This window comes from Marmota flaviventris, chromosome X (genome assembly GCF_047511675.1).
Source record: "Marmota flaviventris isolate mMarFla1 chromosome X, mMarFla1.hap1, whole genome shotgun sequence".
Classification (NCBI taxonomy): Eukaryota; Metazoa; Chordata; class Mammalia; order Rodentia; family Sciuridae; genus Marmota; species Marmota flaviventris.
In genome coordinates, this window is record NC_092518.1 from 58333821 (window position 1) to 58354972 (window position 21152).

General features: G+C 44.9%; 1 protein-coding gene across 3 annotated transcripts; it reads left to right on the top strand.

Moving 5' to 3' along the window:
* The first annotated feature begins 15822 nt into the window (after positions 1-15822).
* Pja1 (praja ring finger ubiquitin ligase 1) lies at positions 15823-20756 on the top strand. 3 transcript variants are annotated; one of them, XM_027935846.3, is made up of 3 exons: positions 15823-15948; positions 17864-18387; positions 18952-20756. In XM_027935846.3, the coding sequence occupies exons 2-3, from the start codon at positions 18095-18097 to the stop codon at positions 20084-20086; spliced, it is 1428 nt and encodes a 475-aa protein (XP_027791647.3). In that variant the 5' UTR covers positions 15823-15948; positions 17864-18094; the 3' UTR covers positions 20087-20756. The 3 variants fall into 3 exon arrangements, with proteins under 3 accessions (XP_027791647.3, XP_027791644.3, XP_027791645.3); XM_027935843.3 differs by having other exon boundaries at positions 17864-20756; XM_027935844.3 differs by having other exon boundaries at positions 18193-20756.
* Positions 20757-21152: the final 396 nt, after the last annotated feature.

Sequence of the window (21152 nt, forward strand, 5' to 3'; positions counted from 1 at the left end):
ATCCTTGTCCAGAGTAACTATATTAGCTTATGTTCTCACAAGAAACTGATGAGAGGACCCATTAAGGGTTGTTTATTCCCTCTCTGATTTTCCTCTTTCCCTCCATAGTGCCTGACACATACTAGTAGGGCTAGGCTGACATTTGTCTTTCTTTCCTTTTTTCAGTATTGGGGATTGAACCCAGGGCCTCACACATGCCACACAAGTGCTCTACCACTGAGCTACATCCCCAGCCCTTTTATTTATTTGTTTGTTGGTTGGTACTGGAGATTGACCCCAAGGCCCCTTTACCACTGAGTTATGTCCCCACCCTTTTTATTTTATTTTTTTAGTTTTAGGTGGACATAATATCTTTGTTTTTATGTGGTGCTGAGAATCAAACCCAGTGCCTCACACATGCTAGGCAAGCACGCTACCACTTGAGCCACAACCCCAGGCCCCTTTATTTTATTTTTGAGACAGGATTTCACTAAGTTGCTGAGGCTGGTCTCAAACTTGTGATCCTCCTGCCTCAGCTTCCTGAGTTGCTAGGATTACAGATGTGGGCCACCACGCCCAGCTGACATTTACTGTTGTATGAATGGGTATTAGCTGGCCTCCTAAAGCCCAGGAGGAAAGTATAAACTCTTCACTTTCAAATTGCTCCTTCTTCTTGAGCTCCTTCATAGTCATTTCTTCCTCCTCCCCTCCCTTATCCTTTGCCTGTCCATGGATTCTATGTCCTGAATTGCTATTTTATTTTCTTTTGGTACTGGGGATTGAACCCAGATGCACTTTACCACTGAGCCACATCCCCAGCCCTATTTATTTTTCTATTTTGAGACAAAGTCTGGCTCAGCTGCTGAGGCTAGTCTCGAACTTGTGATCCTCCTGCCTCACCCTCTGGAGTTGCTGGAAACACAGGTGTGTGCCACCCCACCCGGCTTGAATTGCTCTTGAATTCATCATTGCCTCTCCATTCCTAACCAATGCTGGAATTTAGGCCTCACCATCTCTTGCTCATCTCCTTGTTGCCAGCTTTGCCATGTCTGATCCATTCTTGGTGCCTCCAGGGTGAATGTCTTAAAATGCCAATGTGGCCACCACAGCCCACTTCCATCCCCCAGAGGCAGGTTCCCATGGCCCACCAAACAACTCTCACTGTGATCTGTCTCCTCCCTGCTCCTGTCTCATCTGTGGTCCTTCCCCTTCCTCCCTCTTACTCTCTGATTACAAGAAGCTGCCCACCTGCCTGGGGCACAGCAGGCTGCCGCTCTTTGCTCATTCATTTTCCTGCTGGCTACAATGTCCTCCCCCCTTCTTTTCCTGCCATCAAGCAAGAAGAGCATATGAGTTAGTTTGTGTCTCTCCAGCATCCATGCCTCCCGCTTCCTTAAGACTCCTGTTTCATTTAAGTGAATTGTGTCTGCCTCACTGGGGGTAAAGTGGATGAAACCATGAATCCATGTGTACCTCCCCCCATAGAATCTGAAGGGATATCGCCTTCCTGTCTTCAGACAAGTCTAGCCGGGAGGCAGGAATGGGCCTAAGCCTGGTCACTGGACACTCCCTCTGGACGTTGAATGTGGAGCAAGTGATAGAAGAATAGAGGAAAGAGACTTCAGCCATTTCTGTGGCCCCGTATCCTGATCCAGCCCCTCCCCCCAGAGCGGCCTTTGCTTATGTCTGTTTCATGACTGGTTCTCTAGATGGTGCTTGATTTTGTAGCTTCTTGTAACTTACCCTTCAAATCCCACACTTCCCCTTCCTTTTTTTTTGCCGGGGGGGGGGGGGGGGGGCTACTGGGAATTGAACCCAGGAGTGCTTAACCACTAAGCCACATCCTCAGCCATTTTTTGTATTTTATTTAGAGGCAGGGTCTCCTTGAATTGTAAGGGCCTCATTCAATTGCTGAGGTTGGCTTTGTACTTGTGATCCTCCTGCCTCAGCCTCCTGAGTTGTTGGGATTACAGGTTTGCACCACCACATCTGGCCCCTTTCATTCTTCTTTAGTGTCCCACACACTTGAGGCAAGCACTCTATCACTGAGCTACAACCCCAGCTCCTTCTTTCTGAAGTTACTTGGAGATAGTTTCTGTTGCTTGCTACCAATGATTTCTTTTTTTTTTTTTGAGGGGGGAGGGGTAGTTGGATTGAAACCAAGGACACTCTACCACCAAGCTACATCCCAGCCTTTTCTATTTTATTCAATGTTAGGGTTTTGCTAAATTGCTGAGGCCGGCCTTGAACTTGGCAATCCTCCTATCTCAGTCTCCCAAAGTGGCACCACTACAGCCAGTTTGCTACCAGTGATTTCTGATAGGAAGTCCAGCTCAAATCTTCCTGCCTATGCTAAGTCTTCCCTGATCCTGTACTAGCATACCTCTCTGTACATTCCATGGCTCCCTCTACAAATAGCAGATCATGCTGTTTGTTTGTTTTCCTGTCCCTTCCACTAAGGTAGGAGTTTATCATAGTCCCATTCTTGTGAGCTCTGGGCTCACTAGTTCAGTGCCTGGTCCAGAATCAAACATGTAAGGTAACCAACATTGAAAGCCCAGACTAATGGACCAGTACCTCAGCCTGCTCTCCTCTGGGGGCTTCAGTGACTTAGAACTTAGACTCTGTTACAACAATGATGTCAGCAGGTGCCTCCATTGTGAATCTGGCTGGGATTAACATGAGATGATTTCTGTTTGGATCTCTTTTTGTCTATGCCATGGAAGATGGGAGGGAGGAAGGAGGGAAATGGATCCTGGTGGGGGGCAGGGAGGCGACTATTGGAGCAGCTCAGGTAGAAGATGGTGTTGAGCTGGATTGGCATGGTTGCAGTGGAAGGGAGAGGGGAAGGGGCCAGTTTTCAAGATTGGGAACTGAACATTAGAACTGAATAGGGAACTTGGTTGTTCCTGGTAATTCGCAAAGCAAAAGCTGCCCATTTGAGATGGCTTCCATCAGAAGGAGGTAGTGAGGGAGTATGTGTGTGTGTGCACACGTGCTTGGGGGGATTGTTAGGGGAGGGCGTCACATCATCTCCAGCATCCCCACCTCCCCCCCCCCCTCCCAGCCTACAGCCATGACCGCGCAGGCTGCCTTGCCTGCTTTCTAAAGAGCTTCCCCAGGCAGCAGGGGAGAGAGGAGAAGGGGGGCCGGCCACCCACACCACTCAGCAGAGGTGAGCCGAGGAGCACCCAGTCCTCAAGTCCCCCCACCCCCAGCTACTATAGGCTGCCAGGTGCCTTGTTTGTGATGAAAGCTTTTAAAAACCCATGTGCATGGATGGTCATGCATTCATTTTTGTTCATTTAACTAATACTCACTGAGCCTGGAGCCACGAAATGGTGAGCAAAGCCCGCCATGGACCTTGCTCTCAAGAAGCTCAGGAACTGGCGGGGGAGAAGATGCGTAATCAGGCAATTAGGAACCAGTGTGAGCGGGAGGTAAGCACTGGTTGCTATGGGAACACGAGGAGAGGCCACAGCTGCTGCTCCTCTCCAAAGAGTGGTGGCAGGCAAAAAAAAAAAAAAAAAAAAAAGGAGGCGCGAAGCAGCAGACCTGCTGCCAGGCCCGATGCCATACTAGTCCAGGACAAAGCTCTCTTGGCAGGACAAAACCTGTTCCCTCTCTGCCCCTCCATCTCCACACCCAAGACATCAGAAAGGGAGAGTGTGATCCCAGGACCAGGCAGGATGCTCTACGCATGCGCCGGGCTCCCAGTAGGTCTACAATATCTGAGAGCTGCTAGGAATTATGTTTTCAAAAAATATTTGTTGCTGGAAAGTTTCCTGGTTGCAGGACACCATGCGTAGGGCTGCGAACAAGATGAACAAGGCCCTTGCCTTCCTGGGGCTGATAGTGATTTGGAAGTGGAGAGAATGATTCCATGGCACAAGCATTTATTGTTGTGATAGGTTCTCATGATGAGTATAGTTGAGAGTAGGAGCTGGCTCAGGCTACGGAGTCAGGAAGGCTTCCTGGAAGAGGAGCCATTTCAGCTAAGAGCAGAAGGAAGAAGTAGCCAGCAAAGAGGTGAGGAAACTGCACTCCAGATATGGTGAGCAGCGTGTGTGAGGGTGCTAGAGAAAGAGGGAGTCTGTATGTTCCAAGGGCAAGCAAAGGAGGTGAGTGGAGGCTGGGGTGGGGAGGCACAGCAAAGGAGGGAAGAGGGAGGCTAGAAACATGAGTAGGGTACCAATCAACATCAAGCCTCTAGGCCATGGTGAGGGGTTTGTCTTGGCTCATAGGATGCCCCCAACACCACACTCAGAAGTTCCTCTGACTCTCACAGCCCATTGGTACCCTAAAACAACTGTCAACGTCTGAGATAGGACCAAACTCTAAGGGCCAAAATCAAAGCAGGCTTGCAGAAGATTCTGGAACATGAGAGCCACCAGAGTTCTTGGAGGGATTTAGGTTCAGACTCACTATGCAAATGGGAGCATCATTTGAGAGAGGAGAAAGACATGTTTAGAGTTGCACAGCGAGCAGGGTTATTGGACCTGCAGGTAGAGCTCCTTTAAAGAAGGCCCCAGTGACTTGTGCCTCTGTGGATGACTAAGAGTGGGCTTTTTTGGTGGCTGGGTACAGTGGCACATGTCTGTAGTCACAGTGACTTGAGAGGCTGAGGCTGAAATAGTCCATGTTCAAGGCCAGCTTCAGTAACTTAGTAAGACCCCAAACCTGTCTCTAAATTAAAAAAAATAAAAAGGGCTGGAGTTGTGACAGGAGTAAAACATCAGGAATGAAGGGTCAGCATGGATCAGCAGAGAAACTTGTTTGAACTTGTTTGGACTTGTTTGGACTTTGCAGTAACTCAGTGACTTCTTAGTGCTGGTCACAAGATGACCAGAGAGTGTGTCTATGTTAGATAAGTGGATGATGTAACCTTCTAAGTTGTAGTCATAGGATGATAAAGTAGTCAGGCAGTATGCTTATGTTAGATAAGTTAGGTATGAACAACTTGTAAAGTATATAAGCGCGGGGGAAACTCCATGTAATTGCTCACAACTAACTCTCGTCGCCTGAGAGTAAGATCGTGCAGTTGTGTGCCAGCCACCTCGTGTATTGCTTTGTGTGGTGTGCGAATAAACCAGCATTTCAAAAGGCAATCGAGTTCGTGCTTGGTGTTCGCGTACGTCGCGGTCCGGGGTCCAGTGCAGATATCCGGAAGGGAACTCCTGGTAACCAGACAAGGCTGAGAAGCTGCTCGTGACAAGTTGTGGCTCAATGATAGGGCAACCCTGGGTTCAATCCCCAGAATCACAAACTAAGCTATAAAAATGGACTTTTTCTTAAAAGTGCCCATTTTTCCCCCTCTTGGGTCACTTAGCAGAGTGTTTCTGCACTTTCTTCCCTTCTTGCAGTTTCTCCACTGTCCCCGTTTTCAAAAAGTCCAATTTTCTATAACCTCAGCTTCCCACTTACTTATCCTCCAAACTTCTATTGTGAGTGGGGCAGCCAAAGGCAGGGCTTGGTTCCCAGGCAAGGCCAAATAGAACTATTCTTGTGCCAGCGATTGATGCATCTTCCAAGCTTACCCTAGCTCTTGCCCTTGCCACACCCCCAAGTCATGTTCTGTGGACAAAACTCTCCCTGCTGACATGGCCACAGCGATTCTGTGCCCAGGCAGGCCCCACCACGAACACACACACACACACGCACGCGCGCGCGCGCGCGCGCGCTGACAGAATTGGCAATGGGTCTCAGCCATCATCTGATATAACACCTCCATTGCTGAGATGGGAACAGTGAGGCTCTGGAGCAGCCCAGACTTTTTGCCTGTGAATTGATGTGTTCTAGCCTTTTGACTCTTCCTAGCCCTGCCTCCACCAGCACCCCAGCACCCACACAGCTGGCTTCCCTCCTTCCCTGTTGATGAGGACACAGGGAAGCCAAGGGCAGAAGGGATACCCTATGAAGAGAAGGTGTCAAGTACTGCCTGAGCAGAGGTTGCAGAGGGGAAGGGGAGGAAAACCTGCTTCCCAGCTGACCCAGTTTAGCCTTTCTAGCCCTTTCTACTCTCCTTAGGCACAGGCACAGACCCAGAGTTCAGCTGAACCCAGGAAGCTGCTCTAGATCTTGATCAGAGAACTCTCCCTAGAGGGGCCTCCATTTTAGGTAGAATCTGAGGCAACCACACTCCTCTCCCCTCAGGCCTTTCTTTGGAATTGATAGTTCAGGATCCAAATCCCAGCTCTGCTGCCTCTAGCTGAGTAACCTTGGGTGAATCCTTTAACCTCTCTGGACCTTGGCTCCCCTTGTGAACATAGGACTCCCTACAGGCTTACTATGGAGATAAAATAACCTGGGTAAAACACATACCTGACAGATAAGAGATGTTTGACAAATGTTGGTGTCCTCCCTCCACTCTTGGCTTGCCCCACAGCCCCACACCTAGCAAGTTTTGTCTAATTCCCTCCAGAGTTCCTTGGGGTGAGGCTGGGAGAAGAGAAAGGAGCTGTGTCCCAAGAAGAAAGTCCTAATCCCTGAAACTCCACAGGAGGCACGCAAGGAGAAGCCATGCCAGGGGCGAGGAAGGAGGGAGGGAGGCTGGAGAAGGAGGAGGCAGGTGGTTCCGGCCTATGGGAAGTCGGGGCAGTGTGGGAGAAGGGCCTGGCAGCACAGGGCCCATCCAGCTGGTCTAGGCCATGCCAGAAGGCTGAGAGAGACAAAGGAGGAGGCCTCTAGCTTCAGGCTGCCTGGACCTCTCCATGGTAACTCCTGTGAGCTTTTTCTGGGGGCAAAGGACCTACCCAGGCCCCAGCAGGGGATTCTGTACAGTCCCATTCAGGCTCCTTCAAATCCCTATTCTGTCCCCATTACCTTGAGCCAGGCTCAGAATGCATGGCCTTATTCTCTACCTCCACAAACCAAATCCTCGTCCCACCCCAACCAGGTTCTCTTTTGATCTATTATTCTCTGCAACTCACATCCCCCCAAACATCTCAAGCTTAGACTTCACCGATTTTTTTTCTTTACAAGGAATTCTGCTGTGTTTCTAGAAGTTGTGAATATTAGTTGCCACAAAGAGACCCTGAACTTTGGGCCCCAGGATCTGTATGTATTTAGCAAAAATATATCCACCAGTTCACCTGAACCCCTTTTGTGGCCAGGAACACCCCTTGGAGAGATGCCAAGTGGGGTCAGTGAAGTACGGGGCCAGGAATGGCCCTCAATTTCCAACTTGAGTGAGGACCAAGCCTGTGGCCTGGATCAGAGTTGAATTTGTAGCTGAAATCAGGGTTTGGCTTTGGATCAGGATCAGGGCTCAGTCTGTGACCAGAGTTCGTGTTTCTTTTGGTTGCAAGCAACAGAATTCAACTCTGGCTCACTTGGGCAAAAACTAAGCCTGTATTTTCAAGATATTGGGTTGGTTTTCAGAAGTGATTGATGTGAACATGACTCAATCTTGTCAATCTCTATGTGTTTCCCTTTGAGTTTCAAATCTCTAGGGGAGGAATCTGTACCTAAGAACAGTCAAAATAGCCAGGATATAGTGTCAGGCATTGCCAGTGGAAATGAGAAGCTGCTAGCCTTTTGGGAAAGCAATCTGACACTATATGTTAATACCAATTCATTTCCATGGGGCAGGAGACTGGAGAAAGAAGGAGGTGGCTGATTTCAGGCTATAGGAAGTCTGGCCTATGGGAAGTTGCTGTGACCCCAGCAACTTATTATTGTTATTATTCTATTATGATAATATTGAGTGAGAACAGCAAGAAGTGGTAAAGTATATACAGTTGTCCATCAGTATCCATGGAAGATTGGTTTCACGACACCCCCCTCCATCCCATAGGTAACAAAATCCATAGAGGCTCAAATCCCTAATATAAAGTGGTATAGTATTTACATACAATCTATGCACATCCTCCTGTATACTTTAAACATCTCTAGATGACTTGCAATACCTAATACAATGGAAATGCTAGGTAAAAAGTTCTTACACACTAGTTTAGAGAATACCTACAAAAGTATGAAGATGTTCAGCATAAATATAATTATTTTGTGATACTGGAAATTGAACCTACCTCTGAGCCACATCCCCACCCCTTTATTTTTTGTGAGTTTAGTTTAAGTCAGGGTCTCACTAATTTACCCAGGCTGGTCTTGAACTTGTGATCCCCCTGCTTCAACCTGCAGAATATCTGGGATTATAGGTGTCTCTGGTGTAGGTGCATTTTCCCCAAATACTTTTGATGAGTCATTGGTTGAAACAGCATATATGAAACTCACAGATACAGAGGGCAAATTTTCCATGATCTTATTTTAATAAAAGAAGGACAAATAAAAGCCCACACATTTATTAATTATGTGTATGTATACATATATGTATACTCTATATGATTATGCAAGTATGAATAAAATGTGGAATTAATGAATATTAGGCTATTATCAACTGTTATGGGAAGTATGAAGGTAGGCAGAAAAGAAGAGAGAAAGAGAAGCAGTAAACTGAAAAAAACTAGTTTTAAAAACATGCACATAGGCTTTCCTTTATGAGTATATATAAAATTATATAGATTTTGTGTGCAACTCTAAAAATATTACCTTAGAGCCAGGTGTGGTGGCACACACCTATAATCCCAGCCACTTGGGAGGCTGAGACAAGAGGATGGCAGTTTGTGTTCAGCTTCAGCAACTTAGGCCCTAAAAGACTTAGCAAGACCCCATCTTAAAATCAAAAATAAAAAAGGTCTGGAGATATGGGGATGTAGCTCAGTGGTAAAGTACCTCTGGTTCAATCCCTAGGACCAATATATATATATATATATATATATATATATATATATATATATATATATATATATATATCTCCATAGAAAATTTTTGAATATTTTCTTAGTTGTAGATGGACAAAATACTTTTATTTATTTACTTATTTTTATGTGGTGCTGAGGTTCGATCCCAGTGCGAGGCAAGTGCTCTACCACTGAGCCACAACTCCAGCCCCCATAGAAATGTTTTAAAGACATGAATATGGCACGTGCCTGTAATGCCAACAGCTCGGGAGGCATGAGGATCATGAGTTCAAAGCCAGTCTCAGCAACTTAGCAAGGCGCTAAGCAACTCAGTGAGACTCTGTCCCTGAATAAAATACAAAATAGGGCTGGGGATGTGGCTCAGTAGTCAATTGCCCCTGAGTTCAATCCCCAGTACCCCCACCAAAAAAAGAGATAAAGATATGCCAGAAAAAAATCTTACCCCCAAACAAGTTGACAACAAAACAATCTTACCCCCAATCAATTACTGACCAGATTGACTTTAACACCAAGTCTTACCAAGTCTTATTAGAGATAAGTCTTTTTACAATTTTTTTTAGTGCTACTGGAGATTAAACCCAGGAGCACTCTACCAGTGAGCTACACCTGCAGCCCTTTAAAAATTTTTCTTTTTAAATTTTGAGACAGGGTCTTGCTAAGTTGCCCTGACTTGCCTCAAACTTGTGATCCTCCTGCCTCAATCACCTGAATTGCTAGGATGACAGGTGTGTGCCACCATTCTCAGCCAAGAGTGATTGTATTAGTTTTCCAGAGAAATAGAACCAATAAGATATGTAGAGATATAGATATACTAGAGGGGACTTATTGGGGGAATTGATTCACATTATTATGATGTCCCATAACAGGATGTCTGCACATTGGAGACCCCCGGGATGTTGGTGGCATGGTTCAGTCCAAGTCCAGGGTCATCAGAACCAGGGTAGTTGATGGTGTAATTCTCAGCCTGAGGCCAAAACCCTGAGAACCTGGAGGCAATCGTAATTAAGTCTTAAGTCCAAAGGCCAGCAAGCCTGAACTTATGTCCAAAGTAGCATCACAATTGATAGAGGGAGAAGGAAAGAGAGAGACCGAGGTGGGGGAGGATGAGGGGGAGCAGTGGAGAGCAAGCCACCTTGTGTATCTGTTTCACCTGGGTCCCCAACCCACTGGATGATGCCTACCACATGTAAACTTATGCCAATATCTTCTGTAAACACACTCACTCTAGTTATTCTTTAATCCAGTCAAGTTGACAACTGCAACTGATACCTACAATGATCCAATGAACAATTACCTGGGGAGATAGAACAAACAGGAATCTATGTGTCCTCAATGCATTTTAAAAGCATATATAAATGCTACTGTAATGAATATACCCTCTTACAACCTACTTTATTTCATTTAATATTGTTTTCCAGACTTAACCCTTGTGATATATGTAGATGGGGATTTTGCATTTTAGCTGTGCTATAGTAAGTATTCTACCATAACAATTATTTATTCCCCGTTTGAAAAATATTTAGGTTCATTCTAGTGTTTCACTATTAATAATAATGCTGTAGTGAATATAATAGCACATATTTCATTTAAATCATATACAAATGTACTTATAAGTTAGTTCCTAGAAATACATTTTCTGAGTCAAATAGTGTGCCCATTAGTCGGGCAAGGTGGCACATGCCTGTAATCCCAGCAGCTGCAGAGGCTGAGGCAGAAGGATCTTGAGTTCAAAGCCAGACTCAGCAACTTAGTGAGGCCCTAAGTAACTTAGTGAAACCCTGTCTCTAAATAAAAATACTAAAAATATAAATATAAAAGGGCTGGGGATGTGGTTAAGCCCCTGGGTTCAATCCTTGGTACCAAAAAAAAAAAAAAAAAAATAGGTGCATTACTAATGTGATAGTTTTTTTTTTTTTTTTTAAGTTGGGTTTCTCTTGCTATAACAAAATTCCTGAGAATGTGGAGATATTTGTTTATTTTGTACTTTTTAATTTATATTTTTGTTGGTGCATTATATTTTTATATAAATGTGGGGTTTGTTTTGACATATTTATGAATGAATCTAACATAATTTTCTCTGTTTCAATCCTCAGTGGTATTTTTTCCATTCCCTCCTCCTTCAAAAGTTTGAGACCAGCCTGGGCAACTTAGCAAGATCCTGTCTCAAAACAAAAATTAAAAGGGCTGTGGATGTAGCTCAGTAGTAAAACACTTCTGGGTTCTATCCCCGGTACTGGGGCCGGGGGCTGGGCTATGAGGAAAAGTATGTTGGTATACTTTTCTCATTTTAAAATCAATTTGTTGGACTTTTCTTGATTTATAGGAGCTCTTCATGTAATTGGGAAATGAGCCCTTTTCCAGGTTTTCATTTGTCTTTTTTTTTTTACTTAGAATTGTTTGGTTTTATTTATTTATTTATTTATGCTTCCAAGCAGATTTTATTTATATGTAGGTGAACCTTTTCCTTTTTGCTCCTGTATCTTTTGCCAAACTTACAAAGCTCTTATTCACTCCAGGTTTATGAAAAGCATTCTCCTAAGGTTAATTTTAAGTACTGTTATAATTTCATACTTGCATTGAAAGAAAACACCAACTAGGAGAATATATTTGCAACTATACAAATATAATTGATATCTCATGTTCTGAATATATAAAAAATACCTAGAAATCAATACTAACAAGAAAAACAACATCATTATAAAAATGGACAAAAGATATGAACATACATTTCAGAGAAGAAGAAATTGAAATGGTCACCAATTGTAAAAAGGCACTTGACATCTCTAGTAAGTTAGGGAAAAACATAATCAAATAATGGTGCTCTGCACTCATCAGATTGGCAACAATTTTAAAATTTAGAACCAAGAGTGCTGAGGATGATGAGAACAAACTGCAGGTGGGAATGTAAATTGTTACAACCACTTTGGAAAGCAGTTTGGCAATTTCTGTTAAAGTTCAAATGCTCTTACCCATCCCCCCGTCCCCCCCCTTCCATATGATCACCCCCTCTGGAACTCATGCCCTTGTGTAATCCCTTCCTGTTGAATGTAGGTTAGACCTAGCAACCCACTTTCAATAAGAGTCTGAGGCAGGAGGATCACAAGTTCAAGTCCAGCCTTAGCAATTTAGTGAGGCCCTAAGCAACTCAGCCAGACCCTGTCTTAGTAAACAAACAAATAAATAAAAAGGGCTAGGATGTACCTCAGCGGTAAAATGCCCCTGTGTTAAATCTCCAGTACCAAAAAAAAAAAAAAAGGAGAGAGAGAGAGAGAATATGGCAAAAGTGTTGAGATATCACTTCCAAGAGCTGTCTCAACAAGAAACATTAAAATGTTATTCAGAGAAGAAAATGATATAGGTCAGAAACTTGGATCTGCATAAAGAAGAACATATGAGAAAGAATAAATGATGGTATAAATAAAATGTTTTATTTTTGTATTTTTAAAGGATATAACAGTCCACTCAAAGAAAATAATATTAACAAATTTGGATGCCTATAGCTTGTGGACACATGAAATGAATGACAGAAATAACATAAGGGATAGGATGGAGGAATTGGGAATACCTGCCTGCACCATTCATGAAGTGTTATAGTGTTATTGAAAAGTAGACTTGGATTAGTTGTAAATATATATTGCAGGCTCTAGAATGAAGTTAAAAAAAATAAAGTTAAAAAAGAAGTATAATTGATATGCTCAGAGAGGAGAGAAAATGGAATCATAAAATGCTTAATTAAAATCAGTGAAGACAGAGTGGAAAAGAAAAGAAAAAACAAAGATTAAAAAAATACCAAGAGCAATGGATAGAAATAGCTAACCAGGGGTTATAAGTGCCCCTGGATTCAATCCTGGGTTCAAAAAAAAAAAAAAAGTATACACCTGACAACAGAGTGTTAGAGACACCAAAAAAAAAGTATATGAGGCAAAAACCAATAGGTGTACAAGGAGAAATAGATGAGTCCACTATGATAGTTGAAGATTTCAACACTCCTCTATCAATAATTGACAGATCTAGCAGCCAAAAAATCAATAAGAATATAGTTGAACTGAATAGCACCATCAATCAACCAGATCTAATTGACATTTATAGACTACTTCATTTAACAACAGCAGAATACACATTCTTTCCAAGCTCATGTGGAACATTCACTAAGATAGACCACATCCTGGGCCATAAAACATGCCTTAACAGGTTTCAAAGAATAGACACCATACAAAATAAGCTCTCAGACCACCGTGAAATGAAATTAGCAATCAAAAACAGAAAGATAGATGGAAAGCCCTCAAGTATTTGGAGATTAAACAATATAATTCCAAATAACATAGGGGTTCAAGAAGTTTCACCATAAATTGACAGTGAAAACATAATTTACCAAAATTTGTGAATTGCAGCAAAAGCAGTGCTTTGAGGGAAATTTGTAGCATTGAAGGCAAATGTTAGAAAATATGAAAGATCAAGATGATTGTAAGCTTCCAGACAAGGGAGTGAACAAAATGACTAATATCAGAAACGAAAGAGTGGCTATCACTACTGATTTCATGGACATTATAAGGACAATAGGGCTGGGGGTATAGCTCAATTGGTAGAGTGCTTGCCTACCATGTACAAGGCCTTGGGTTCGATTCCCAGCACCACACACACAAAGGATAATAAATACTATGAACAATTGCACGGCTTCAAAATTGTTAGATGAAAGGGACAAATTCTGTGGATTGCTTTTAATGAATAGGAAACAGCAAAAGTGATGGGATGTCACTTCTAACACAAAGTTATAAAAAGGCCATGCATTCTATCTGGGGTACACTCTTTCTTTCTGTGTGTCTCTTGTTTCTCTCACCAGCTACCATGCCCATGAAGAAGATTCAAGAAGCTGAGACTACATGATAGCATGCGTACCACTGCAACCTGTCCCTGTCATGATATAGTTTATGTAATTTAAAACACACAAAACAATACTGTATTTTGGTTATAGATACAAACATGTAAAGACAGATAAACAAACATGGATGAGAAGAAAACATCAACTTCCAAATGTGCTTATTTGAGGGAAAGAAGTTAAGATGAATAAGATAAATGAGGGCTTCAGCTATAAATTTTGTGTGTGTGTGTACTACATCACTAGCTCTTTTTTGATTAAGTTTTTATTTTGAAGAAGTCTCCTAAATTGTTGAGGCTGGCCTTCAACTTGTAAGCCTCCTGCCTCAACCTCCCAAGCAGCTGGAGTTACAGGCCTGAGCCTCCACATTTGGCTCTTTTTTATATTTAAACTGTATTTCCTTCACATATTTTGAAAGGGCATTTTTATGGCACATAATTGTTCTTATCATTATCTATTCCTTGGTGAATGAAAGACCCTCTTTTGTTCTCTTTGATACTCTCTACTTTGGCCTTGATTTTTACATTAGTCTTGTTACAAGTCTCTCTCCTTCCCTCCTTTTGTTCCTCTTTCCTTCACCTCCCCTTCCCATGCTCCCCCACTCTTTTTTTCTGCTAATATTGAACGGACATGTATTTTCATTACTATTTCTACTTTAGATGAAACTCCTAAATAGCATATAATTGGACTTTTAAAAACAAAATGCTCAGCTAGGGGCAATGGTGCATGCCTGTAATCCCAGCAACTCAAGAGGCTGGAAAGTTCAAGGCTAACCTCAGCAATTTGTCAAGACCCTACGCAATTTAGCCAGACAAGGTGGCTCAGTGGTTAAGTGCCCTGGGTTCAATACCTGATAAAATAAACAAACAAACAAACAAATAAATAAAATGATCAAAATGAGAATTTGTGGCTTTTTTTTTTTGTACTGGTGATTGAACCCAGAGGTGTTTAATCACTTAGCTACATCCCCAGCCTTTTTAAAAATATTTTATTTAGAGACAGGGTACCTCTTGAGTTGCTTAGGGCCTCACTAAATTGCTGAAGCTGGTTTTGAACTTGTGATCCTCCTGCCTCAGCCTCCAGAGCCGCTGGTATTTCAGGCATGTGGCCCAGTGAGAATTTGCATCTTAACAGATGTTAACCCATAATACATACTGATCTGTTTTTCTTTTTACATCCTGCTTAGTCCACCCCTCATTTCTTGCCCTTTATTGACTGAGTTTTTCTTTGTTCCAAATACTATTCCTTTAATAGTTTGAAAATTATACATCTTATTTCTACTCTATTGTTACCCTCGAACTTTTTTGTTCTATTACACGTTGTATTTCTAGTAAGAACAAAAATTTCTTTCAGCTGGTGTCATGGCGCTCACCTGTAATCCCAGCAGTTCCAGAAGCCGAGGCAGGATGGCAAGTTCCAGGTTAGCTTGGGCAATTTAGTGGTGCCCTAAGCAACTTAGTGAGAGCGTCTCAAAAGTAAACGGGCTGGGGATGTACTTCAGTGGCTAAGTGTCCCTGGGTTCAACTCCCAGTACCAAAAAACTAAAACAAAAAACCCGAACAACCTTGATACTGTTGTGAGTATACGAACTTTTTATACTGGCTGTGAAGGTTAAGAGTGCAATTTGAAAATTTCAGATTTCAGTAAAATTGGGTACATCAAAAGCATAACTGCAATAATTTTTAACAGCGGCACAACTGCCAGACTACGAACCCCTGTTGCGCTTCACGATTGATCATTCCTTTTGGATGGAGAAGCTTGATTTTGTGACCAACAGCAACAAATTCCACTGCAAACAGGTTCAACTTGTTTCAACGATCGGGTTAAAAAAAAAAAAAAGAAGGAGCAGCTTCCTGCAACCCTAAGTACAGATTCACATTTTACTATCCTAGACAAACCGTATCATCTAGGATATGATATAGTGAGATAATTACTTACACGTTGGAATTCATCAGAAAGAATTCGCATATTTGATTTTATTGAAGAAAAAAAACAGAACCCAAGGGAATGCGGCTTAATGTTTCACTTTTCTTATCGCTGACCATTTGTCACATTTTTCGCCGTCCTTTTCTGTATCCTTGACGATTTCATCATTTGAAACGAAATAATGCTTTCGGGCCCACCCTGATTAGTGGAAAGCAGCTGCCGCCCCCGCCACATCGAGGGGGCGGGTTCCAGCCGACGTCACAATCACTTCCGCCGCAGTCACCGCCCTCCCGGGTGCTGTCTGGTGGAGGAGGAGCCCGAGACCCGGGAGCAGCGGCTCTGGCGGTGGTGGCGGTCGGAGGTCTGAGAGCTCTGCCCCTCTGAAAAACGTGCTGTTGTCCCTACAGGGTGAGTGAGAGGCTGGTCGTGTTGACGATTCTTCTAGGCGATGGCGGTGGGGCGAGTGGCAGGGCAGGGGCGCGAGAATCTGGGGGAATCCGGTGAACCTCTTTTAGGGTTCGCCCCTCGGGAAGGGGTGGGGCGGACGGGGGACCTGACTGCAGAGTGAGGCCCTTGTCCTCCATGGGCCTGTTCTGGGGCTGCACTCTCCGCCACCGATCTCCTTTGGCCTACCGTAGCCCCTATTCGAATGGCTTTCCTGGCTATTTGAGAGGGGAACGGTGTTCGCGGGCCCTGGCCACTTCTCCCCGCCTCTCCTTTCTCCCTCCTCAGCCCCCTTTGCGGGGCACCCCGTGGCCTCCCCCAGCCATTTTGCTGTTTTTTTGCTGAATGGTAAATGGTTAAGATACTTAGGTAAAAATATTGTTCCCGGGAAAAGAATTGTCCAAAAAAAAAAATGTAGTCTCAGGGAAAAACTATGTTCACACATGCCCTTTTCTTTCTTTGCCCCCTTCCCTGCCACACCGATTTGGGTCTGCCCTTTGAGCTATAACGTTTTCTTGTCTCTTATTATGACATTGCACCCCCCCCTCCCCTGTGTCGCGCAAGCGTATGCGAGCACGCACACGCGGAAACCTGCAGTTGCAGCCCCCTCCCTGCCCCGCCAGCCTCAAGGTTCCAGGGGAGTCCCCCTCCCCTGCGCATGCGCAGGCTCATACACACGCCCTCTCACACACCCTCACACCCTCCTGTGCCTTCCCCCTACACAGACGAGCACACATGGCCTCAGACCCTTGCTTGCCAGTCCCCTCCCCTCAGCTGCCTACCACATACACACCTCTAGATCCCGCCCCTCCTCCAGCTGCCTGCTCTGGCATGCATGTGCAGACACACACACACACACACACACCTTTACCTTTATGCACATCCTCTGTCACACCCTCCTCCCTGCCTGTCACATCCATACATAAGGGCATCTTTTATTGCTGACCATTGGCACAAATACACTCCCACTCTCTGGTTCACACACCCTTCTCAAATGCCCTGTTCTTGTGCCTTCTGTCTGCCACATACTTTGCACTGATGGTTCTCCCCCCCCCCCCCCCCCCCCCCCGTTTGCTGTTGCATGCACATTCACACTCAATAGAACTCCTTCTCCAGGAACAGCACTGCTCTTCCTGCTTGCCATAGTCACATGTGTAGCCATTCTTTGATTACTAGCCTCTTTTCCATCCCTCCCTCTCTCTCACACACCCCTCTCCAGTGCTGTCTGCTCTGCCATGCATGCCCGCCACAGTTGCTCGTGCTGACGTTTTTCAATTGTTGCATCCCATTTGGATGAATACACGCATGCGCACTCACACTCACACACCACACAGACTCTCATACACTCCTCTCCATTGCCACCATACCCTTCCCTGCCTGCGGTATGTGCATAAATGTAGGCTTCCCCCATAATTCCACCTGCCACATACACAGCTACACATCCCTCTTTTCTTTTTCTTATTCCCCCTCACACCACTTTCCTCTGAAGTCATCCTACCCATTACATCACATCCAGAATGGGTCCCATTTTAACAGTCAATCCTTTCCCCCTACAAACCTAGACAAGGCTCCATTGCAGGATTGCAGATACCCCTTCCACCTGTCCCTCTCCTAACTCATCCATGCACAGTGATCTATACTTGCCACTCCAATTCACATTTCTCCTCTATGTCTGCAGGGTTCAGAAATAGACATCCCATAAAAAAGCCCACATCAGCCTTTCCTCTTCCCACGTCAGCACAATTCTACAGTACTTCACCCACCTTCCAAGTGTCTGGTCACTCCCCCCCACCTTCTGTCACACTCTCTCCCCCTATGTCTGGCTTTCCTGTAAACCTGGTGTTGTAATCATTTTGCCAACATTAAAAATGTGTTCCAGGTCTACACCTGACAGTCACTGGAATGCTCCTCCAGGCCTTAGAAGAAAGTGAAACTAATTTTAAAGATCCCTTGTCCCTTCTGTTACCTGTCTGCTGACGTGAAAATAGATCTTCCTGCTCCTTCATGCTGAACTGATTTTGACTTTCCCAGCTCAAAAGCACAAGTGCAGGGAGCAGGAACCTTTCCACCCAAGCCCCAGCTCTATTGGAAACCTTCCTAAACCAGAGCAATGGGTCAGGAATCTAGCAAGCCCGTATGGCCCAAACCAGCAGGAGGGTATCAGTCCAATACAGGCAGGAGGTATGGAAGAAGGCATGCTTATGTCAGTTTCAGGCCATCCACGAGCCAGCAGGAAAGGATTGCCAGCCAGAGAAAGACGACATCCGAAGTCCCAATGCACAGATCAGCCCCCAGTCAAACCACCAAGAGGAGCCGATCACCATTTGCCACCACTCGTCGTAGTTGGGACGACTGTGAGAGTTCGGGAACCAGCCTGAATGTTGATAATGAGGACTATTCCAGGTATCCGCCAAGAGAGTACAGGGCTTCGGGTGGCAGAAGAGGAATGGCTTATGGACATATTGACACTTTGGGGGCAGATGATAGTGAGGAGGAGGGGGCTGGGCCTGTTGAGCGACCGCCAGTGAGAGGGAAAGCTGGCAAGTTTAAGGATGATAAGCTGTATGACCCAGAAAAAGGGGCAAGGTCTGTGGCTGGGGTGCCTCCCCAGTTCTCTGGTTTTAACTGTGATGTGAGAGAGGAGCTTGACAAGTTAGACCCAGCCCCTGTGGCGAGATGCTCTGCTAGCCCAGCAGAGTTCCGGAAGCCGACTAGCATGGGCTCTCAGATGTCTTCTGCTGAAGGCAAGGTGACAACTGGTGACAGTTTGGAGAGGGAGAGAAGGGGGCAGAACTTGACTGCACGTCCCAGTAGGGCTCCTGTGAGTATTTGTGGTGGTGGGGGAAACCCCTCAAAGAGTGCAGAGGAACCGGTGGTGAGGCCCAAAGTCCGAAATCTGGCAAGTCCAAACTGCGTGAAACCAAAAATATTTTTTGATACTGATGATGATGATGATATGCCACACAGTACTTCCAGGTGGAGGGATGCTGTCAATGCTGATGATGGCCACTCGGATGGCCTGGCAAGGAGAGGCAGAGGCGAGAGTTCAAGTGGCTACTGTGAGCCGAAGTACTCTGAAGACAAGAGGGAAGCCAGGAACAACCAAGTGAAACCAGAGAAGGTGCCGAGGAGGCGTCGGACCATGGCGGACCCCGACTTCTGGACATATAGTGATGATTACTACAAATACTGTGATGAAGACTCTGACAGCGACAAAGAGTGGATCGCTGCCCTGCGCCGGAAGTACCGAAATCGAGAGCAAACGCTGTCCTCCAGCGGAGAAAGCTGGGAGACCCTGCCAGGAAAGGAAGACCGAGAACCTCAGCAAGCCAGAGTGAGTGGAAGTGTCACCGACACCAGCCCAAGCCTTGGGACCGGAGCCAGTGCCGTTGCTGGAGCCAGCGCCATTGCTGGAGCCAGTGCCGTTGCCGGTGCTGGTGCCGGCGCCAGCGTCAGTGCAGATGTTGTGAGCAATGGCAGTAGCTATCTTGAGGAAGCTCAAGGGCCACCGTTGCAGGAAGAGGAGCAAACATCCCTGGAAGAAGGAGAAATTCCCTGGCTCCAGTACAATGAGAACGAGAGCAGCAGTGAGGGAGACAACGACTCTGGGCAGGAGCTGATGCAGCCGGGGGTGTTCGTGCTGGATGGCAACAACAACCTCGAAGATGACTCCAGCGTCAGCGAAGACCTCGAAGTGGATTGGAGCCTCTTTGATGGATTTGCCGATGGGTTAGGAGTGGCCGAAGCCATTTCCTATGTGGATCCTCAGTTCCTCACCTACATGGCACTTGAGGAACGCCTGGCACAGGCAATGGAGACTGCTTTGGCACACCTGGAGTCTCTCGCAGTGGATGTCGAGGTGGCCAATCCACCGGCCAGCAAGGAGAGCATCGACGCTCTTCCCGAGATCCTGGTCACTGAAGATCATGGTGCAGTTGGCCAAGAGATGTGCTGTCCTATCTGCTGCAGTGAATATGTGAAGGGGGAAGTGGCGACCGAGCTTCCATGCCACCACTATTTCCACAAGCCCTGCGTGTCCATCTGGCTTCAGAAGTCAGGCACATGCCCTGTGTGCCGCTGCATGTTCCCTCCTCCACTCTAAAGACCAAGGCTTATTTTTACTCCTGGTCTGTTTATTTTCCCCATACCTGAAACCCACAATACTGCAGGAGCCCTCTGAAAATTAATAATGAAAAGGAAACCATTTGGTCAGTTAGACTAAACTTGTTGATTCCTTGTGATTATTTCCAATGTGAAAACGGTTGTGTGCGATTGCATTAAAAATCATAATTGTCCTAGCCAGGTGTGTGTGGGGGCACACACCTGTCATCCTGGCAACTTTGGAGGCTGAGGCAGGAGGATTGCAAGTTCAAGCCAGCCTGGGAAACTTGGTGAGACCCTATCTAAAAATAAAAAGTTAGAAAGGGGCTGGGGGTATAGCTCAGGGGTAGAGCACTCCTGGATTCAGTCCATAGTATCACACACACACACACACAAATAAATCATACTGTCTTAGAGGTTAGAAAGGAAAAACTAAACTTTCTAAATGCTACTTGAGCGTGCACTAAGAGCATACATTTTCTAACCCAAAAGTCAGAATAAATGGCATTTGTTTTCTTCAGTAGAATATGTTGCTGTTAATTGTAATGTCAAGTTTATCTGTTAACTATGTCCAAAAGGCAAAATAATTTTTGTTGCATGTTCTGGGTTAACGTTCCTGTAATTGCAGTGCCGTAAAAGCTTATTAAAGTACTTTTGGTTTTACACAGTAACATGGAATTGTTTGGTTTTGTCTGAAATGGTGGTACCAGGTGACTTTCTGGTTGAGCACTTGCATTTTTTGGTGTTCTCAACAATAGAAAACTTTGGTTTTCACTGGAAATGCAGACTCCAAAAAATGTCAAAAAAATATGGAGGGTAATAGTTTTTCTAAAGTAGGAATAAAGTATATAATTGTATAATAGGGGAAAGGTCGAGTAGAGAAAGAAGGAAAGAAACAATGACAAATCATGGTAAAATATGGAATAATGGTAGGAAAAATCTATACTGAGTGTAGGAATGAATGAGTTAAAATCAACTTCAAGAAGCTCTCAAGAGGGAATCATTTAAAAAAAATTGAACTGTATGCCAATCGCATACCTTAACAGGGACATAGATGGGGACAGAAA

What these genes read in the sequence shown, in the direction of transcription:
- Pja1 (XM_027935843.3), top strand. Translation starts at nt 18,095, where the DNA reads ATGGGTCAGGAATCTAGCAAGCCCGTATGGCCCAAACCAGCAGGAGGG.